The sequence below is a fragment of the Hemiscyllium ocellatum genome (genome assembly GCF_020745735.1).
Source record: "Hemiscyllium ocellatum isolate sHemOce1 chromosome 27 unlocalized genomic scaffold, sHemOce1.pat.X.cur. SUPER_27_unloc_21, whole genome shotgun sequence".
In the NCBI taxonomy this organism is placed as follows: Eukaryota; Metazoa; Chordata; class Chondrichthyes; order Orectolobiformes; family Hemiscylliidae; genus Hemiscyllium; species Hemiscyllium ocellatum.
The window spans coordinates 366455-382783 of NW_026867489.1; the positions used below are offsets into that span (position 1 = coordinate 366455).

A 16329-nucleotide genomic window follows, 5' to 3' on the forward strand; every position below is an offset into this window, starting at 1 on the left:
AAATGTGTGTCGATTTGTGCGCGTGTGGAGGATGTGTGTCTGGTTGCAAATGTCACTATTTTGGTACCTTTCCATATCATTGACAACCATCTTAGACTTATCAGTCTCTTCTGTTGGTTTATCAGTGTACAATTCAGTGTCTTCTTATCCCCATCTGATTGCGTCTCCCTCGCCTTATTTGGGTTTCAGATTCTTTCGCCCCTTCTGTTGAAATCTCTCTGCATCAACGTACTGAACCTGACTTTGATTTGAGAGGCCACAATTTAACAAAATTGAGTTACAGAAGACACCCTCAACCTTAATTTCCAATGTCTTCTGTCAAAATGCAAGGTGCTGAAAGGAACTCCAAGAGTGGGACAGATATTCTGAGTGAGTACTGCGAAACGCAAATAGGTTCTTTCTTTAATTTTTGCACACAATTTCGGGCATGGGTGGATTTTGATTTGCCGATCCTTACAGTTATCTGCAACATAGCGATGCTATCGTTAGACTGTGCTAGACAAAGTTAGAAGTCTGATGACACCAGGTTAGAATCCAGCTAATTTATTTAAAATCACAATATTTCATAGCACTGCTCCTTTTGTTGGAATATAGTCTGGTATTGGCAGACCTCTGACTGAAGCAAAGAGAGAATTACATTGCTGTTTGTCTGGTGGCACAGGCAGGCTTTGCCAAACCAGGCGAGGAAGACAATTTCGTTCCCTATACCTTTTCATTCACCCAGATTGTCTGTTCCTGACAAGTGATTCTAGGTAATCATTAATTATTGATAACAGCTCTTTTTGCTGATTTATGGTCTTAAACGGCTGGTTTTGAATCCCTTTACCAAGAATATTACCTCACACTTTCATCTCATATCCTATTGGTCATACCACAAGGAGTTACTTTTGGTGTGATCATTATGAAGATGAAGCTGAACTGCGATGATAGAGATGCTGATAGTTACGTTTGAGCTTATGTACAATGATGTTTGAAATGGGATTTGAGGGCCTGAATCAGAGAAGGGCAGTTTGCGATGCCACGAGGATTTCATGTGAGGTGTGCTACAATGCAGAAGACAAACCCTTCTGCTAATTAAAAACAAACGCTCAGAAAAACTCACCTCGCCTCGTAATCTTTTAAAATGTCGGAATGAAAGAAGTTCTATTATGCACACCAGATAAATTAAAAGTAATTATTTATTTAACTCTAAGATGGAACACTAACCAAAGCTATTAATAAAACGAACACTCTTTCCCACACCTATCCACTATCAGTTAGCTTACAGCAATTCTATCAAAGTTCAGTTCTAATAACACAAAGATTGAACATTACGTTAACTTATTTTCTCATAGTCCATAAGCGTGTTATGTTCTCTTCCTTCTGGTCTTCCTTCCGGTCTTCCAATTCTGCTATCTTCTGCCTGGGTCATCTTACTTTTATAGAAAAAAGATACCTTTTGATGGATAGTGAATAATGCAATTTCTTTGAAACATTATGTTTATTTCGTCAGATGGCAGTTGCAAAGATAAGATTTCAAAATGCGTGCGTTTCTTTTAATACCCCCAGCAATGTCCCCTCTCATTCGTCCAACGTTGTCAATACAACATATTCAAACTCAAGTGTGTTTCAGTATCCTGAGCACAATTTAAATTAATTGGTTAAATTTGACTTATTTTTCAAAACTCTGGTATCATTTAACAGCCATTTGTGAGGTGTAGCTACTTTGGAACTGTCTGTATCTTCACTGTTCTGCATTCTCGCAGCTGTTGCTGCCTTTCAATTTATTTTAAAAATCAGAACGCACTATCTAATTTAACAAGTGAGCATATCGTCTTTCGACTTAGTAACAATTACAATTATCGAGTGAGGGTACATGGGCAATTTGTGTTGCAGAAATGAACTGTGTTGTATGATAAGCTGGGACGAAATGAAGTGGAGCAGCAAGATAAAATGTCTTCAGAGAAACATTACTTGAAATCTGAGGAATGTCTTTCAATTGGTAGAAGATGTTGTTTCAAAATGCTTGCTTCTTTGGTTTAATGAAGTGAGAACCAACACATACCAGCAATGTGAGAACATCTGATACCTCGAGACAGCATATCACTGAGAGCAGAATTTTAGAATGGGTGTCTTCTGTGACGAAGCTGCCCCTTTAACAAGGTTATGCAGACCTTGCCTTTTATCAGAGAAATCATAAATGCAACAGAAACTGAAAGTCTGGTGTGTACTGTTTCATGGTGAATTTGATAACAAATAAGAGATATTGCCTCAGACAGTGTCTTTCAATTAAAAAAAACTGCACAATGAAAGGGTTGTGGTCATTTCTATCTATTAAACTTTTCTCTTGTTTATATTTTTAGCTGTAGTGTCAAAAAAGCTTCTAGACCCACAATGGCAGGTCCAAGCTGACGCACTCTCTCTTTCTACCTTCTATTCTGTAAGGACTTGTGTTTGGTTTTACCTATTGTGCCAATAGGTGTTTATAGAAATTGTAGCAAGTATTTGGAACATCCCAACAGTTAAGTTGGGATGATCTGTTTATTTCGGTGAAATTAAGCCATTCGTTAGTCTGTATTCTATTGTTGTGTATCCTTCAGTAATCCTGTAAATATATTCTGTTTTTCAAAGACTAAGGGTTTTGACCAGTTATTTTTTTCCTGGAACATTCACTTTGCACCTACTTAAAATAGCTAGCAAAGTTTTGGTCTTGGCTACTTTCTTGAAATGTTTTGAGGGGTCTGCCCTGTTTCATAACAAATTGTAGGCTCGTATGGATTTTGATTTGCAGTTCTAAATCGGGATTTAGGCAGCAGGTGGTAGGTGCTTTTGTCTTTTGTTCCAGGTGTTGATTTTGGTTGACTTAAACAGTTCTTGGGCTAGAAATGGCTCTTTCAGTCACCAACAGATTTCTGGCGGTCGAAGAACTGACCTTGCGAGTTTTGCAAATGTGTTTAAGGCCAAGAATTATCTGACACCCTGGAGTTGGAGCTACCTTCTTCTGTGAGGAAGTGAGAGTCGCCAGCAGCCACAGCTCAGCACTGGTGTTTCCTGCAAATGCGAACAGAATCTTTATGGATGGCTAAAATTCAATTGTAAACGATACAACTTCGGTTAGAGAAGAAGGACAAGGAATTACGACTGCAAGCTGAAGAGAAAGGAAATGAAAGAAACAGATAAAAGTGTAACGCAATTGCGGCAAACTTTTCAGTTAACTAAACTAAACGCCCTGAAAAGTTACATTGCCTCGTAATCTGTTCAAGTAAAAGTGGCAGAGAACTCTCAAATTCCACTACTTAAGGAAAATTATCTCAATTTATTCTTTAACTCTAAAAGTGAACATTAAACAACTTTCACAACTCGTACCCTGTCTTTTTCTTGACTGCATAGTACCTCCCTCCAACTCTACAACAATATGATGTTCCAATAAACATTTATTTAAATTCATTTCAAAGCCATACAGTGGCTGTCGTCTCCGGTGTCTTTCTTCTGTTGACTGTAGGTCTCCCTGGGTCGTCTTCATTCTTTTACTGCGATGATGTTTCATCTGAAAAGATACCTTTGACGGGGAGTGCTTCAATATTTTGTGTCTATCTCGACGGCAGTTACTTTCTCGATGGCAGGAACTCTGTCGAAGGCACTTACTCTGAATGACTTTCAAAATGCCTGCTTTTCAATGTCCCCAACATTTGCTTGTCTCATTGGTTCAATTTTGCAAAGCAATAAATTCAAACCCGACTCTGTTCATTTATCCTGCGGCATAATTTAAACCGATTTGTTAAATTCGAATTGGTTTCAAAACAGCAACTAAATCATCTATCCATTTCTCAGTCAAGTTCTGCATATTTTCAATTTTCCTTCACACTCTGAGACTGCTAGCTAATCCTCAGAGGTGCTTGACGGCTCTCTTTTCAGAAAAGCATTCGCTCACTTAAATGACAAGTGCATGCTTTCAAGTTAATAACGAGAGTGAGAAATGAAGAGAGAGGAAACGAAGAAAGAGAAAGCGTTTGAATTTCAGAAGTTGGCACTTCGACAGAAGCATTAAAAATTACTGATGTAAGGAGAAGTGATGTAGAAGAGAATTAAAACCACAAGATTAGCTGCTGAATTGGCTGATGACAATGAGTTGATCCCTAAAATAATGTTCGAATTCCATAATCAAATTCAATACGTGGGAGATAGTTATTTGAGAAAAGAGAAATGCTTACGTGGAAAGGGAAAAGTAGATGTCGGTGAAGATCATAAGGATAAGTTACCACACGCTCAAAACGAAACTTTGAAGGGGACAGAGAAGTTCAAATCATTCAGTACTTGCACAATAAAGTAGGCGTCTTGAAATCATAATGTTGGTGGGTTAGAAGAAGCCCTGGGAAGACGTATGAAAACAGAATAAACAAGTGAATTTAGTTGATGTGGAATGAGAAAGCACAGTGGGGGCGAGAGTCCTGCACGAGAAGTTGCAAGCTGGTCGGAGGTTGGTTAAGAAGAAAGTGCCAAATCTACTGAAATCATATATCTGCAAAGGTAAAGTATATTCCCATCCGTCACAAGGAACATGTAAAGTGTTTACAATATTAAGACACACAGGATCCTCTCGAACTTTTGAAGGACTATTGCCTGATAAAGTTCTCATAAAGGAATTAACGGTGAGACAAAAAGCGCATAAATAGGTATAGTTAGGTTAAAAAATATAGTGAAGAGTGGAAAATTCGTTGAAGGAATACTGGACAAACTCTCAATTCCAGGAATGCAAGTGCGAATGATACAGCTGGTTCACCAGTAGCAGTGCTGTCCACTGTCTTTGAAAATTCAGTGAAAACTCAGGCAATTAATATATTGCAGGGCACATAGTTTGTAATATTTCCTGACTGTATGGTAACTAGGTCATGAACACATCAGCTGAAACAGGAGAGATCAAAGAGTACATACAAGAAATTTGAAAAATGAGCAGAGACCCTGTTTGATCAGATGTTTGGCACAAACCAAGAGCAGATAGATGACGATGCAACCATGTTTCGCTCAGATAAGTCAACTGAGTTACATCAGAAAGATTAAAACTTAAAGCAATCATCTCAAAATGAATGCATAGAAAATGAATCCGAAAATGCCCCATAATGTTCATATTTTCACAATGACGTCTTAATGAGGAAATGTAGACCATCATGTATTCAGGCAGTTGAGAAATGGACAAAAGTTCATCATATTGTAGCATCAGTTGGTAATAGAAATGAGGTGATGCGAGTGGTGCATGAGCTACAGTCTATATATCTATATCTATATCTATATCTATCTATCTATCTATCTATCTATCTATACACACACACACACACACGTGTGTGTGTGTATGTATACAACTGGCCAGGGTTGTACAACGATTTGTTTGAATTTTGCCAGACATGTCATAAAAGTCAGGTAATTTGAAAACCACAGGCGTTAATTTAACACGGACCTTTCATAAATATCCGTGCATTTGAGGAAATCTTCATGATACTCTTAATTGATTGCGTCGGTAAATGACGTCAAACAAAATGTGGGAATCAGTAGTTGTTCACAATAATGCATGTGCCGAGTAGATTTGCAAAGGCTTTTTTCATTAAACAATATCACAAGGAAGATTAGTGTGGAGGAATTAGTGAAGTTTTTCACAAGATATGGGCTCCTGACAGAGATAAGATTAGATCAAGGGTCGAACATCACTCAAGAGTAGTCACGAAAGTTTTGGACAGCTTAGAAATAAAACAACTCAAATCTACTTCGCAATATCTAGAACTGCAGGGAGTGGTGGATACGGGGCATCCAATATTTAAGACATTGTTGAACGCCTATAGTCATTACTATCTCGATGACTGGACGAAGAGAATTCCGTTTGAGCTTTTTTGTGTTCAGAGATAGACCAAATGACTCGACCAAACGGGGTCCATTTAAATTATATTTTGGTAAAAAAGTGAGAGGACCGTTAAAATTGATTAAAGCGAAGTTGGTACTGAGAATTCAGAAATCATATATTTGTATTATGTGTCAAATTTTAAGGAAAGATTAAATAGAGCTAGGTAGTTGGCTAGACGGGTCCTTATAGTACAACAGCATACAATGAAAAAGGAAGCAGCCAAAAATCAAAGATGAGCAATTTTGCTCTCGGGGATAATGCATTAATGTTAATTCCAGTGATACACGAACCTGTAAGAGTAAGAATTTATGGACGTCATCAAGTCTGAAGGAGATTGAGTAAGGTGAACTCTTTGATAAGTACTCTAAATATAAATATTTCTTAGCGACTGTCTTGTGCATATGATCAAAAAGGTATTGAACAGGGAAGGAAAGCGAGAGGAGAACTTGTTAATGATTACAACACATGGGGAAGAACCAAGTTCAGAGTATTCTGAATTAGACATCCATCAAGTTAAATTAGACAGTGAGGAAATTGTCATGAATTGGGAAAAATAATTGAGTTAACCTTCCACAGTAAAACCGAAAATATCTGAAATAGTTATTTCTGACACATGGGAAGATAAAGGGAATTATGCTGGTACGTACTAACCTAATTATGAATGAAGTAGATACTGCTTATCCAGTTAAGAAACATCCTTATAGGCATGACAATCTAACGTTGTCACGTGTTCAAACGGAAATTAATCACATACTCCAAGGCATATTTGATATGAATTACAGTGACTGAAGCTCACGCATAGCAATGGTGCCAAAACCAAATGATACACAAAGGTTATGCGTGGACTCCTGCAAAGTCAATGCAATTACAAAATCTGATGCAGGTCAGATTCTGCGATTGAATATTGTGTTGGAAGTCGTGACAAGTGACATATTTCTAAGTTGGACTGGTTTGGACGATACTGGTTGGTAGCTTTGTCAGAAATAGAAAACACACTTTCGGCTTTCTTTATGCCGAATTGATTGTATGAGTTTCAAGTCATGCTACTTGGCATGAAAAATGCGCCAGCCCCTTTTCAGAGACCAACCAATAAGGTCCATGCCGGTTTATCAATATGTTTTGTAAATATGGATGATCCGGCGATTTCTGGTCTTCATTATATGTGATACAGAAGGGTCATTTACAACACTTGTCAGGCTTTTTCCATCAACTTTGGAAGGCTGGTTTGGCGATAAACCTGGATAAAAGTGAGTTTGCTAAAGCCTGGTCACTTTGAGCTGAAAATGTGTTTCTGGAAAAGCGCAGCAGGTGAGGCATCATCCCAAGGAGCAGGAGAATCGATGTTTCAGGCATAAGCCCTTCTTCAGGAATCCCTTCAGGCTCGTGCCCAAAACGTCGATTCTCCTGCTCATTGAATGCTGCCTAACCTGCTGCGCTTTTCCAGCAACACATTTTCGGCTCTGATCCCCAGCATTTGCAGTCCTCACTTTTTTCCTGGTAACTTTCCCAGGCCATGGTATTGAACACGGATAATGACCCCATGGGATGCAAAAACAGAGGTAATTGGAGAGTTTTCCCAAACCATCTACAAAAAGAACTCGTCTCCTGTTCCTAGGATTGAGAGAATGCCATCGAAACTTTATACCAAATTTTAGCAATATGACTGTTCCACTCACTGAATTGTTAAAGATAAACAAGACGTTTCAGTGTACAGCAGAATGTCAGAATGCATTTGACAACCTCAAAACTATGTAAACCATTGACCTTATATTACCCTCACCTAATTTCGGAAGGCCATTCAAGGTGACTATCGAAGCGAGTGGTGTGGGTTTAGGTGCTGCACTCTTCCAAGAAGACGATGAGTAGATAGAAAGACCTATCTGGTGTTTGTTCAGGAAGTTGAATGTTCAAAAGCAGAAACAATCGACTTTTGAGAAGCGGACATGACCATGGTGCTGACGTGGCAACATTTCAATGTTTATATTATCAGTAATGTATCTGAAACAAGCATATACCCTGCTTAGAACACATTGATTTTTATGGAGAAATTTATGAACAAAACTAACAGACTGCTACGATCGAATTTATTGTTACAGCCAGTAATTTTGAAAGGTTTGCAAGTGGTAGGACGAGAAAGCACGATTGCCAACTTATTGTCGAGAATCGAATGAGAAATGGAGGCATTCGGTGGCAGCAGTAAAACAAACAAAAACGGAGCGGGGTTGCGCTCGTTTGCATGTTTATAGTGTTTATGCGTGTTTCAAAGTACTCAGAAATATTTTAAGGAGTTTGAAAATGAAGCCACCTTTGGATATTGTTGGTTCGTTATTTTTCACGGGGCAAGTGTGATGAAGCTGTTCCTTTATCAAGATTATGCAGACCTTGGTTTTCTTTTGAGTGGTCCTAAATGACAGACAGCGAAAAGTCTGGGCTGTTGGGTTTTAGGGCTATTCTGTTAATAACTAACAGACACTGCATCTGGTGAGGCTTTCAAGTTTAATCTCTCTCTCTCTCTCTCTCTCTCTCTCTCTCTGACTTTCACACTGTAAGAATTTGAGTTGGATTTTAAATTTTGTACCAAGGATGTTTTTGGGGATTGCTGCAAATATCTGCTGCAGCATCATTTAGTTGGAATGATCTGTTGAATTTTCGGAAAGGTTAATTTATTCATCACTGAGAGAGCAGTGTGTAAAACATACAGCATCAACAATCAAATTAAGACATCATTCTTGAGGACTGAGTTCAAACAGTTGTACTGGATGCTGGGTCTTCTTGAGGATAATGTTACATTGCAGGCGATCATGAAGTAGCGACTGTTTTGGACAGAAACGATATGTCTGAGAAATAAAAATGGCAGAGGAGCACAGAGTGAAGAAGGAAGGCTGGAAGGAAAGGAGACAGTAAAGAATGAAAGGATGTGAAAAAAGCTGCGAAGAAATGAAATAGGAAGAGTCTTAAATAAACTAACAATTGTCACTTGGACAATAATATTGCAGACTGAAAGGATTTAGGGAGTGGCGTTGGAACGGGATGTTGATCATGTGTTCACCTCTCATCAAGAAATGACGAATATCCAATCGTTCTAGATTTGCTTGGGATCGATTACAATTAGTTGTCAGAAGTGGAAAATAGGCGTTCTATCAAATTGCTATTTGTGCTGGGTTTCCACAACGTTCTATATAAGGTACACATTGGAGGAGTACATACTGAGCATGAAACAACATGAGGAGATATTTCTTCCCCCTCACCATTTAAAGCAATTGCTGAGTGTGACAAATGAGTAGATCAGAATATTCTTCAACTCCTCTCGATACATATTTTGAGATATTATATATATAAAGACGTTGTTGCAGGAACTTAGTAACTGAAGTGTATTGGCTGTCTCTTGGAAAATATACTGAGGGTCACTGAAATCAAGGCCACCGAAGTAGCTCTCGTCTGTTAGCTGCATATAGATGAAATGACCAACCAGAGGGGCCCACAGGAGGAGAAAGCTGATAGAGATGCTGAACAGCAGAATAATGGACCTCTTGCGGTTGTTCATCTCCAAGTCTTGCTGCCTCTCGGCTCCCTGGAGCCTCCTTCGGGCTCTGTTGGCCGCCACGATCTGTCTTATGGTCAGGGCATTGAGTAGCAGAATGGCGAAGAATGGGAGAAAAGGTGTATAGATCTGGAAGAACCAATCATAAGCCTGCCACGCTGGTGAGATGTAATAGTTGGCTTTGATGTTGCAAAACCAGGATATCCCATCTAAAATGTAGATGGGTTCATAGACAAAGTAGTTTGGAATATTTTTGATGCAGCAAAATGCACAGACTATTCCGATGATCAAAGAAGCAGTCTTCGCTGTACAGTACCTGTTCTTCAACTTCGGGCAACAGATGGCCACAAAACGGTCAAAGGTAAAGACGACTGTTAGCCACACCGAGCAATCCCAGGTGGCAAAGATGAGCACAATGCTCAGAGTGCATGCAGGAGTGGTAGACAAGATAGTTGCCCGGAAGTAGATGCGGCTGATTCGGTTAAGGATGACTGCAATGGTGATGACAAGGAAATCAGTGACCGCGATTGCCACCAGGTAGTAGGTGATGCATCGGGAAAGACCGCACCGTCCTCGAGACAGGACGATGATCGCCAACAAGTTGGCTGTGAGAGATCAAAAGAGAAAAATATAACTGAACTTATTCCAAACATTACCTGCTGCTTTGTGCAAACTTCAAACATCAACATATCACCTCTAGTCTCTTTTCTTTAACTGTAGGCAGATTTTGGACATCCAGTGCAGCATGAAATATCTATCAATGCAATAAGTTCTGAGAATAAGTAGTGCTCTCTGGTCACTGAGTAAGAACCAGCTGCGAATTGTCTAAGTCAGGGAAAGTGGAATAATGTGATGTTCATGAATTATTCGTACCAAGCCCAGCCAACTTTCAATTCATAGATGTGAACCCCCTTCTCGACGGATGTCTCATTCTGTGCAATCTCATCTTTGGACTTTTCAGAAATTCTAGTGATTGACTACATCCATTCCGTAGGGTAAAAAATGAGGTCTGCAGATGCTGGAGATCACAGCTGAAAATGTGTTGCTGGTTAAAGCACAGCAAGTTAGGCAGCATCCAAGGAATAGGAAATTCTACATTTCGGGCATAAGCCCTTCATCATTCCCGATGAAGGGCTTATGCCCGAAACGTCGAATTTCCTATTCCTTGGATGCTGCCTAACCTGATGTGATTTAACCAGTAACACATTTTCAGCTACTTCCATTCCGTAAAACCATACAATGATCTGAAATCTCAACTAACTTCAGTCTGTTTTTCGTGTGTCGGAAAATTGATAATTCAAGATGTGTCAGTTATAGATTTATCTCGGAAATCCGCTCGCAAAACTATCTGGAATTATGAACTCGGCTTCTCCGTTTCTGTTCCCTTCTTTCATGCATTCGGTTGATCAAAACTTTTGGCATTATCGCATGTGTCCCGAGATTAAATTGGTTTACTTAATTTGTACTGATGAATGCGAAATACAGTGAGGTATTTTGAGGTCAAATGTAACCGGACATTTTAATGATTGTAAACAACCCTTTTCTGGGAATTATTTAAAAATACAATTATCCAACATATGCCAAACATTGATGCAGAGAATCAATTTAACAATGATATAAAAATATTGCATCGCCACTAACGTCTTTGAATTAAATTCGAATGAATTCCTAAAAAAACATTCAAAATGGCACCATCCGGTGGGAACTGTATACTTTATCACATCCTGTCAAAGCATGCACTGTAAGCTAATATGATCACTGAATGTATGTTTATAATACAAAACATCTCATAAGGCATGAAACAAAAAAATCAACTTCACGTACTGCAGCGTGGAAAAAAAGTTCACTGCACTATGAAAAAGTAAAAATCCTACAATCGACTAAAACGCTAGATTACAGTTCTCTGAATTGGAATGGATGTTATTGTGGAACAATGTTATGGTTTAATATTGACGCATAGTTGCTTATCACAATTCGGCGTCTAATTGACATTTTTCCAAAAAATACACAGAATACAAGAAACAAGAACAGTTTGTGTTTCCTTGTAATGAAATTGCAAGTAATGCATGATTATATGCCTTGGCAAGCAAAGATCGCGAATGCAATATATGCATGGAAATCCCTTTGAACTCCCTTAAAATCCAATTGTGGAATATTGGAAAAATTCTGCCTAATCATGAAAGGGAAAGTATGAAATTTCTGGAAATACATGATCGGGTGAAAACCTTTTTCTCGAGTATCAGTGACTTACCAGTAGCGCCAACAGCCGCGAGAATTGAATAGCAAATGATAAAGAAGGGGGCAGTGACTGGTGCATGCATCCTCATTCAAAATCGAGAGGAATTGACTGTCGCTGTAAAAGTTCGTTCCGTGACATATTCAAATAGTCACTTATTTATTCTGAGTGGTAGTCTCGAGAGGGACAATTAAATAAGAACGCACACCTTACTTACAGTTCGCTAAACCAAGAAATTAACTGTGATTCATGCCTTTAAACAGGTTGCATGATTGTATTTCATTTTGCGACAGGGTCGTTGCAATTTCTCTGGTTCATCCGAATGAACAATCCAAACTCTATTTCTGTATCAAGTAGATCCATCAATGGTAGACATCGAGCTGGTTTTCTGTCTCCAGACTTTCTTTCTGTTTTTCATTTCTGCTATTTCCCAGTTGAATCCATTATGTCAAGCATCACCTTAGGTTTTCCTTTGCGTTCATCCTTATGTGTTTTACTGCCTGACATTTTAACACTAAGAAAATATTTTCATCAATTTGCATTTGAACTTTTAGAAAATAAAGTTTGCAAACATGTGGTGTTAATGTGATTGGGACTTTCAAACACAGGTGTTGTCACATTGAAACTGAAAAATTCTTCATTTGATCTGAACAATCTGAAACCTGGCATGGGTGTTCAAGTGCTGAAGTTCGTGTTCAGATCTGCTGGTTCTGGAACAATTGGACAATGTTAATGTTTAATTTCACGAGAGAAACAAGAGGCCCACGCTAAACTGGAAGTTGGGTTAAAATATGTTGCCAGATTTACCAGGAAAGCAGACTTGGTCAATGTAATGCAGAATTTTCATATCATCCTCAGGAGCAATTGAAACAAAACTAATTCATGGAAATTTCCTGTAACAATACAGGCACGCCAGGAGCACTATGAACAAAGACATAGTCTAATCCAGTAATTAACACGTTTTCATAATGCCATGGGCACTGTGTCGAGAAAAAAAACAACTAAGACAGTGTCTAAATTCACAGATCAGAGACATGGTGCAACTCACTGTAAACAGAGAGAGGGTGTAGCGCAATATCAGCAAAAATGAGAGAAATGTCAAAGGGAAATTAAGTGTAATCAAGGTCACAGCTGTCATCGGAGTCGTTGACATCGTGTCCAGTCGAGTAAAACAATTAGGTGGACAGTTTCAGCGATAACTGTGGGAAGGCATTAAGTACGACATAAATGATAGAACATCGAATAGGGAATATAGAACAGTACAGGTCATTGGGCCCTCGATGTTGTGCTGAACGATTATCCTACTCTCTGTCCGGACTAACCTACGATATCCTTCAGAGTACAATGTTCCATGTGCCTATCCAATTGAAACTAAAATATCTCTTAAGTCTCTGATTCTTCTTCGACTGCTTGCATTGTACTCCACTCATTCAGCATTCTCCAGTAAAGAACCTTCCCATGAACTCTCCCCTAAATCTTCCTCTAATCAACATAAAATTGTGCCACACATGATAGCCATTTCCACCCTGGGAAAAAGTCTCTGGCTATTCATTGCATCTATCCCTCTCATGATCTTGGGCACGTCCAACAAGTCACCTCTCATCCTTCTTCCCTCCAATGAGGAAAACACTAGTTCCTTCAAATTTACTTCATAAGACTCGCCCTCCAGTTCAGGAGGCATCCTCGTAAGTCTCCTCTGCACACTCTCTACAGCTTCACATCCTTCCTATAAAGAGGCGAACAGAACTGAGCAAAATATTCCAAGTGTGGTCTGACCAGGCCTCTATGTAGCTGCATCATAGCCTCGTAGCTCTCAAACACAATTCCTCAACTAATGAAAGCTGACAAACATACCGCTGCTTCCAGAATCTTTCGACTTGAATGAGAACTTCGAAAGATCTATGGACATGGACCCAAAAATACCGCTGTTCCGACGTAATTACCAAGTATCCTGACACTAACTCTATTTTCTGCATTCAAAATCGAACTTGCAAAGCGAATTTCTTCGTTCTTTTCCGGTTTGAATTCCATCTACCTCTTCTCCGCCAATGTTTGCATCCTGTCAATGTCCCATTGCAGTTTGCAACAGCCATCCACACTATCAACAATTCCACACACCTTTGTATAATCGACAGGCTTATTAACCCAGATTTCCACTTCCTCATCCAAGGTCAGTGAATATATAGGTCAATGTGCAGTTTCACACCTTCAGTATGCAAAATTGACAAAATGAATTATTACTGTCCGCCTGTGGAAGAACTGTTGAGCGTGAATTCTATTTCCCACCTCTCCACAAACCTGGCTTTCTGTCCACATTAATTCAGTGGCTGGTGTTTGATATCTCTATTTGTAAATTTGTCTACTTTTTCTCTTCAATTTTTTTTTCAAGTGTCAGGTTACTTTACATATTTAGTTTATTTGTTAGAGTACACATACTTATTGCGTCAACATGACGTAAATATTTCAATAGGTATATAGCTGATGAAAATGAAATTACTGTTAGCCAATATAGGAAGGCATCTGAGTTCGTGGCCATTCCAATTTCAGGAGCATGCAGTAACTACAGTGTGCAACTTTTCCTGAATCCAACCACGTTCGCAATAAGGGTCAGCAAATGTTCTACTCTAATAAACAAATGCTCTAAGCAAAGTATTTGTCAGGTGAAGTAACAACTGAAATATGGCTTTGGAAGGAGACACTAACGGCGACACTATCAGTCCCATTGCAAAAATATCTGCTTTAGTGTGCTAAGAAGCGAGCGAGCTCAAGGTAATGTGAACAAAAACAAGGGTGCTGTGATTTAACTTTAAACAAAAAATGAACAACCGTTTATGTGATAAAAGTCAAGATAGATTGACTGCAATGCATACTCAGTTATGGTAGAATGCTGCATTTCACGTTTTGTGACATGACCATGAGTTTGTGCGACTTCAAGGGCAAGTGCCGAGTGACACTGAGGAGCTCAGTGGTTAGCACTACTGCTGTATAACTTTACACACTGAGTTCGAATCTACCGTAGGGCGACTACTTGTGTGGACCTTGAACATTCACTCCATCCATTTGTTGGATTCCTCACATTGGAAAAGCGTACAGGTTAGCTGCATTGGGCTGGGGTGTGCAAATGGGTAATGTAGGGCTGATCTGGCTATGACGTTCTTCGCAACGTCGATGTGGTCTTGATGGGCCAAATAGCGTGCTGTCACGTTTCGAGAATTCTAGTGTAATTCACACAAATAAATGGTCACGTAAACTACTTAATAGAGATGATTTACAGTAGTACTACAGAGATAGGTTCAAGGAGATATTGGAAGGTGCATCTCACGCATTGTTAGCTGAAGGTAACGTTATAATACAGGGATCCATTAAATTGGAGGGAGCAACAGAAAATATAGTGATATATTGAGTCAATATTTTGAGTGAGATTTACAGTGAACTTTGCAGCAAAGAGACAGATACCGCAAGAATATGTTGCCCAATTAATGTCACAGTTTCCGAGACGTGCCAAATGATGGATAAGCAGAATGAGGAGCAGGCATCAAATAAAGATACAGATGGTGTGATGGGGGATTTCAGACAAGAGGAATTAATGGATGCTTCAAAGATTGCGGTGGGAAAAAATGAGTTCCAATTGCTGGGCTATAGTGTCAGCACTGGGATAAGTGGAAGTTGTTCCGTTCTGATTGCCGACATCTGTGCTTTGCTGAGATCTGTGTCACAGAACGTTTAGGGAAGTAGTGAGGGTTCCGAACCTTGTCAGGGCAGGATTACATTTTGGAACATTGATTTAATCAAAGAATATAGCAAAGGCATTCTTTTGGAAAATAATCAACTGCGCGTGACTAGTTGGGGCAGAAAGTGCAAACTTATATATAAACCAACAGATAAAAGCAGAACTTACAGGGACAATGAGCAGGCAAAATGCAAATATTGCAATCAAAACAAAGGAAGAATGTCAGTCAACATGGCAAGTTAAATTGAAATAAGCAAGTATAATCTGATATTTATTGCAGAGACATATTACCCACAACTCGTAATTTGAAAACAGATGCATAAATTCACTGATAGCGTGCAATACAGGGTTGTGCAAAACATTTACATTTTGTCTCAGTGTTGCACTTTCTCAGTCAGAAAATTAGATTCAAACAAACCCATCAATGAGTCGCTCTCCTTCAGCTAATGGTTAAGGAGAACAGGAAAAATAAAAGAGTGGGGTTTTATAGTCGGCTCACTAAAAACTTATTTACATAATCACCGAGTGAATGAGTCACAAATGAATGTCAGACCAACATCTGAAATCTTTGTCCAGCAAGGTGATTGAAAAGTTGATTCATGTGAATCTGCAAACGAACACTCTATGGAACTTGGATTACTGAGTAACTTGTTTTGTGTATCAGTTTTGTAATTCATTTTGTGTTGGGTATTGAACGGAATCTGATTTCAGAATTTGTACAGAGAGCAGGTCAATATAACATCAGGAGTACATGCTGACGGAAATGAATGACATAATCGAGGATCAGGTGCAGGTATGAATAAGTATAAATTTGTTTCTGTAATTTTCTGTTGGTAGTTAAGCCCTTCTTCATACAATATGAAGGGGAATGATGCAAGCACTTATCACAATTAAAACATGAAACGGAAATCTATTTCAATAATAACGATAAAACGGTGACTACAGAGCAACAT

The 16329-nt window shown here is 39.0% G+C and overlaps 1 protein-coding gene across 1 annotated transcript; it reads right to left on the minus strand.

The window, feature by feature from the left end:
* Positions 1–9113: 9113 nt before the first annotated feature.
* Positions 9114–11731, minus strand: LOC132807756 (probable G-protein coupled receptor 139). The gene is made up of 2 exons (XM_060821762.1): positions 11662–11731; positions 9114–10015 (listed from the first exon to the last, which is right to left on the minus strand). Exons 1-2 carry the CDS (start codon positions 11729–11731, stop codon positions 9114–9116), a joined length of 972 nt encoding a protein of 323 aa, XP_060677745.1.
* Positions 11732–16329: the final 4598 nt, after the last annotated feature.

Excerpts from the sequence above, each read along its gene's own strand:
- LOC132807756 (XM_060821762.1), bottom strand. The coding sequence starts at position 11,731 with ATGCATGCACCAGTCACTGCCCCCTTCTTTATCATTTGCTATTCAATT. Across the intron at positions 10,016-11,661 it reads CGCGGCTGTTGGCGCTACTG|CCAACTTGTTGGCGATCATC; the intron begins GTAAGTCACTGA and ends GATCTCTCACAG.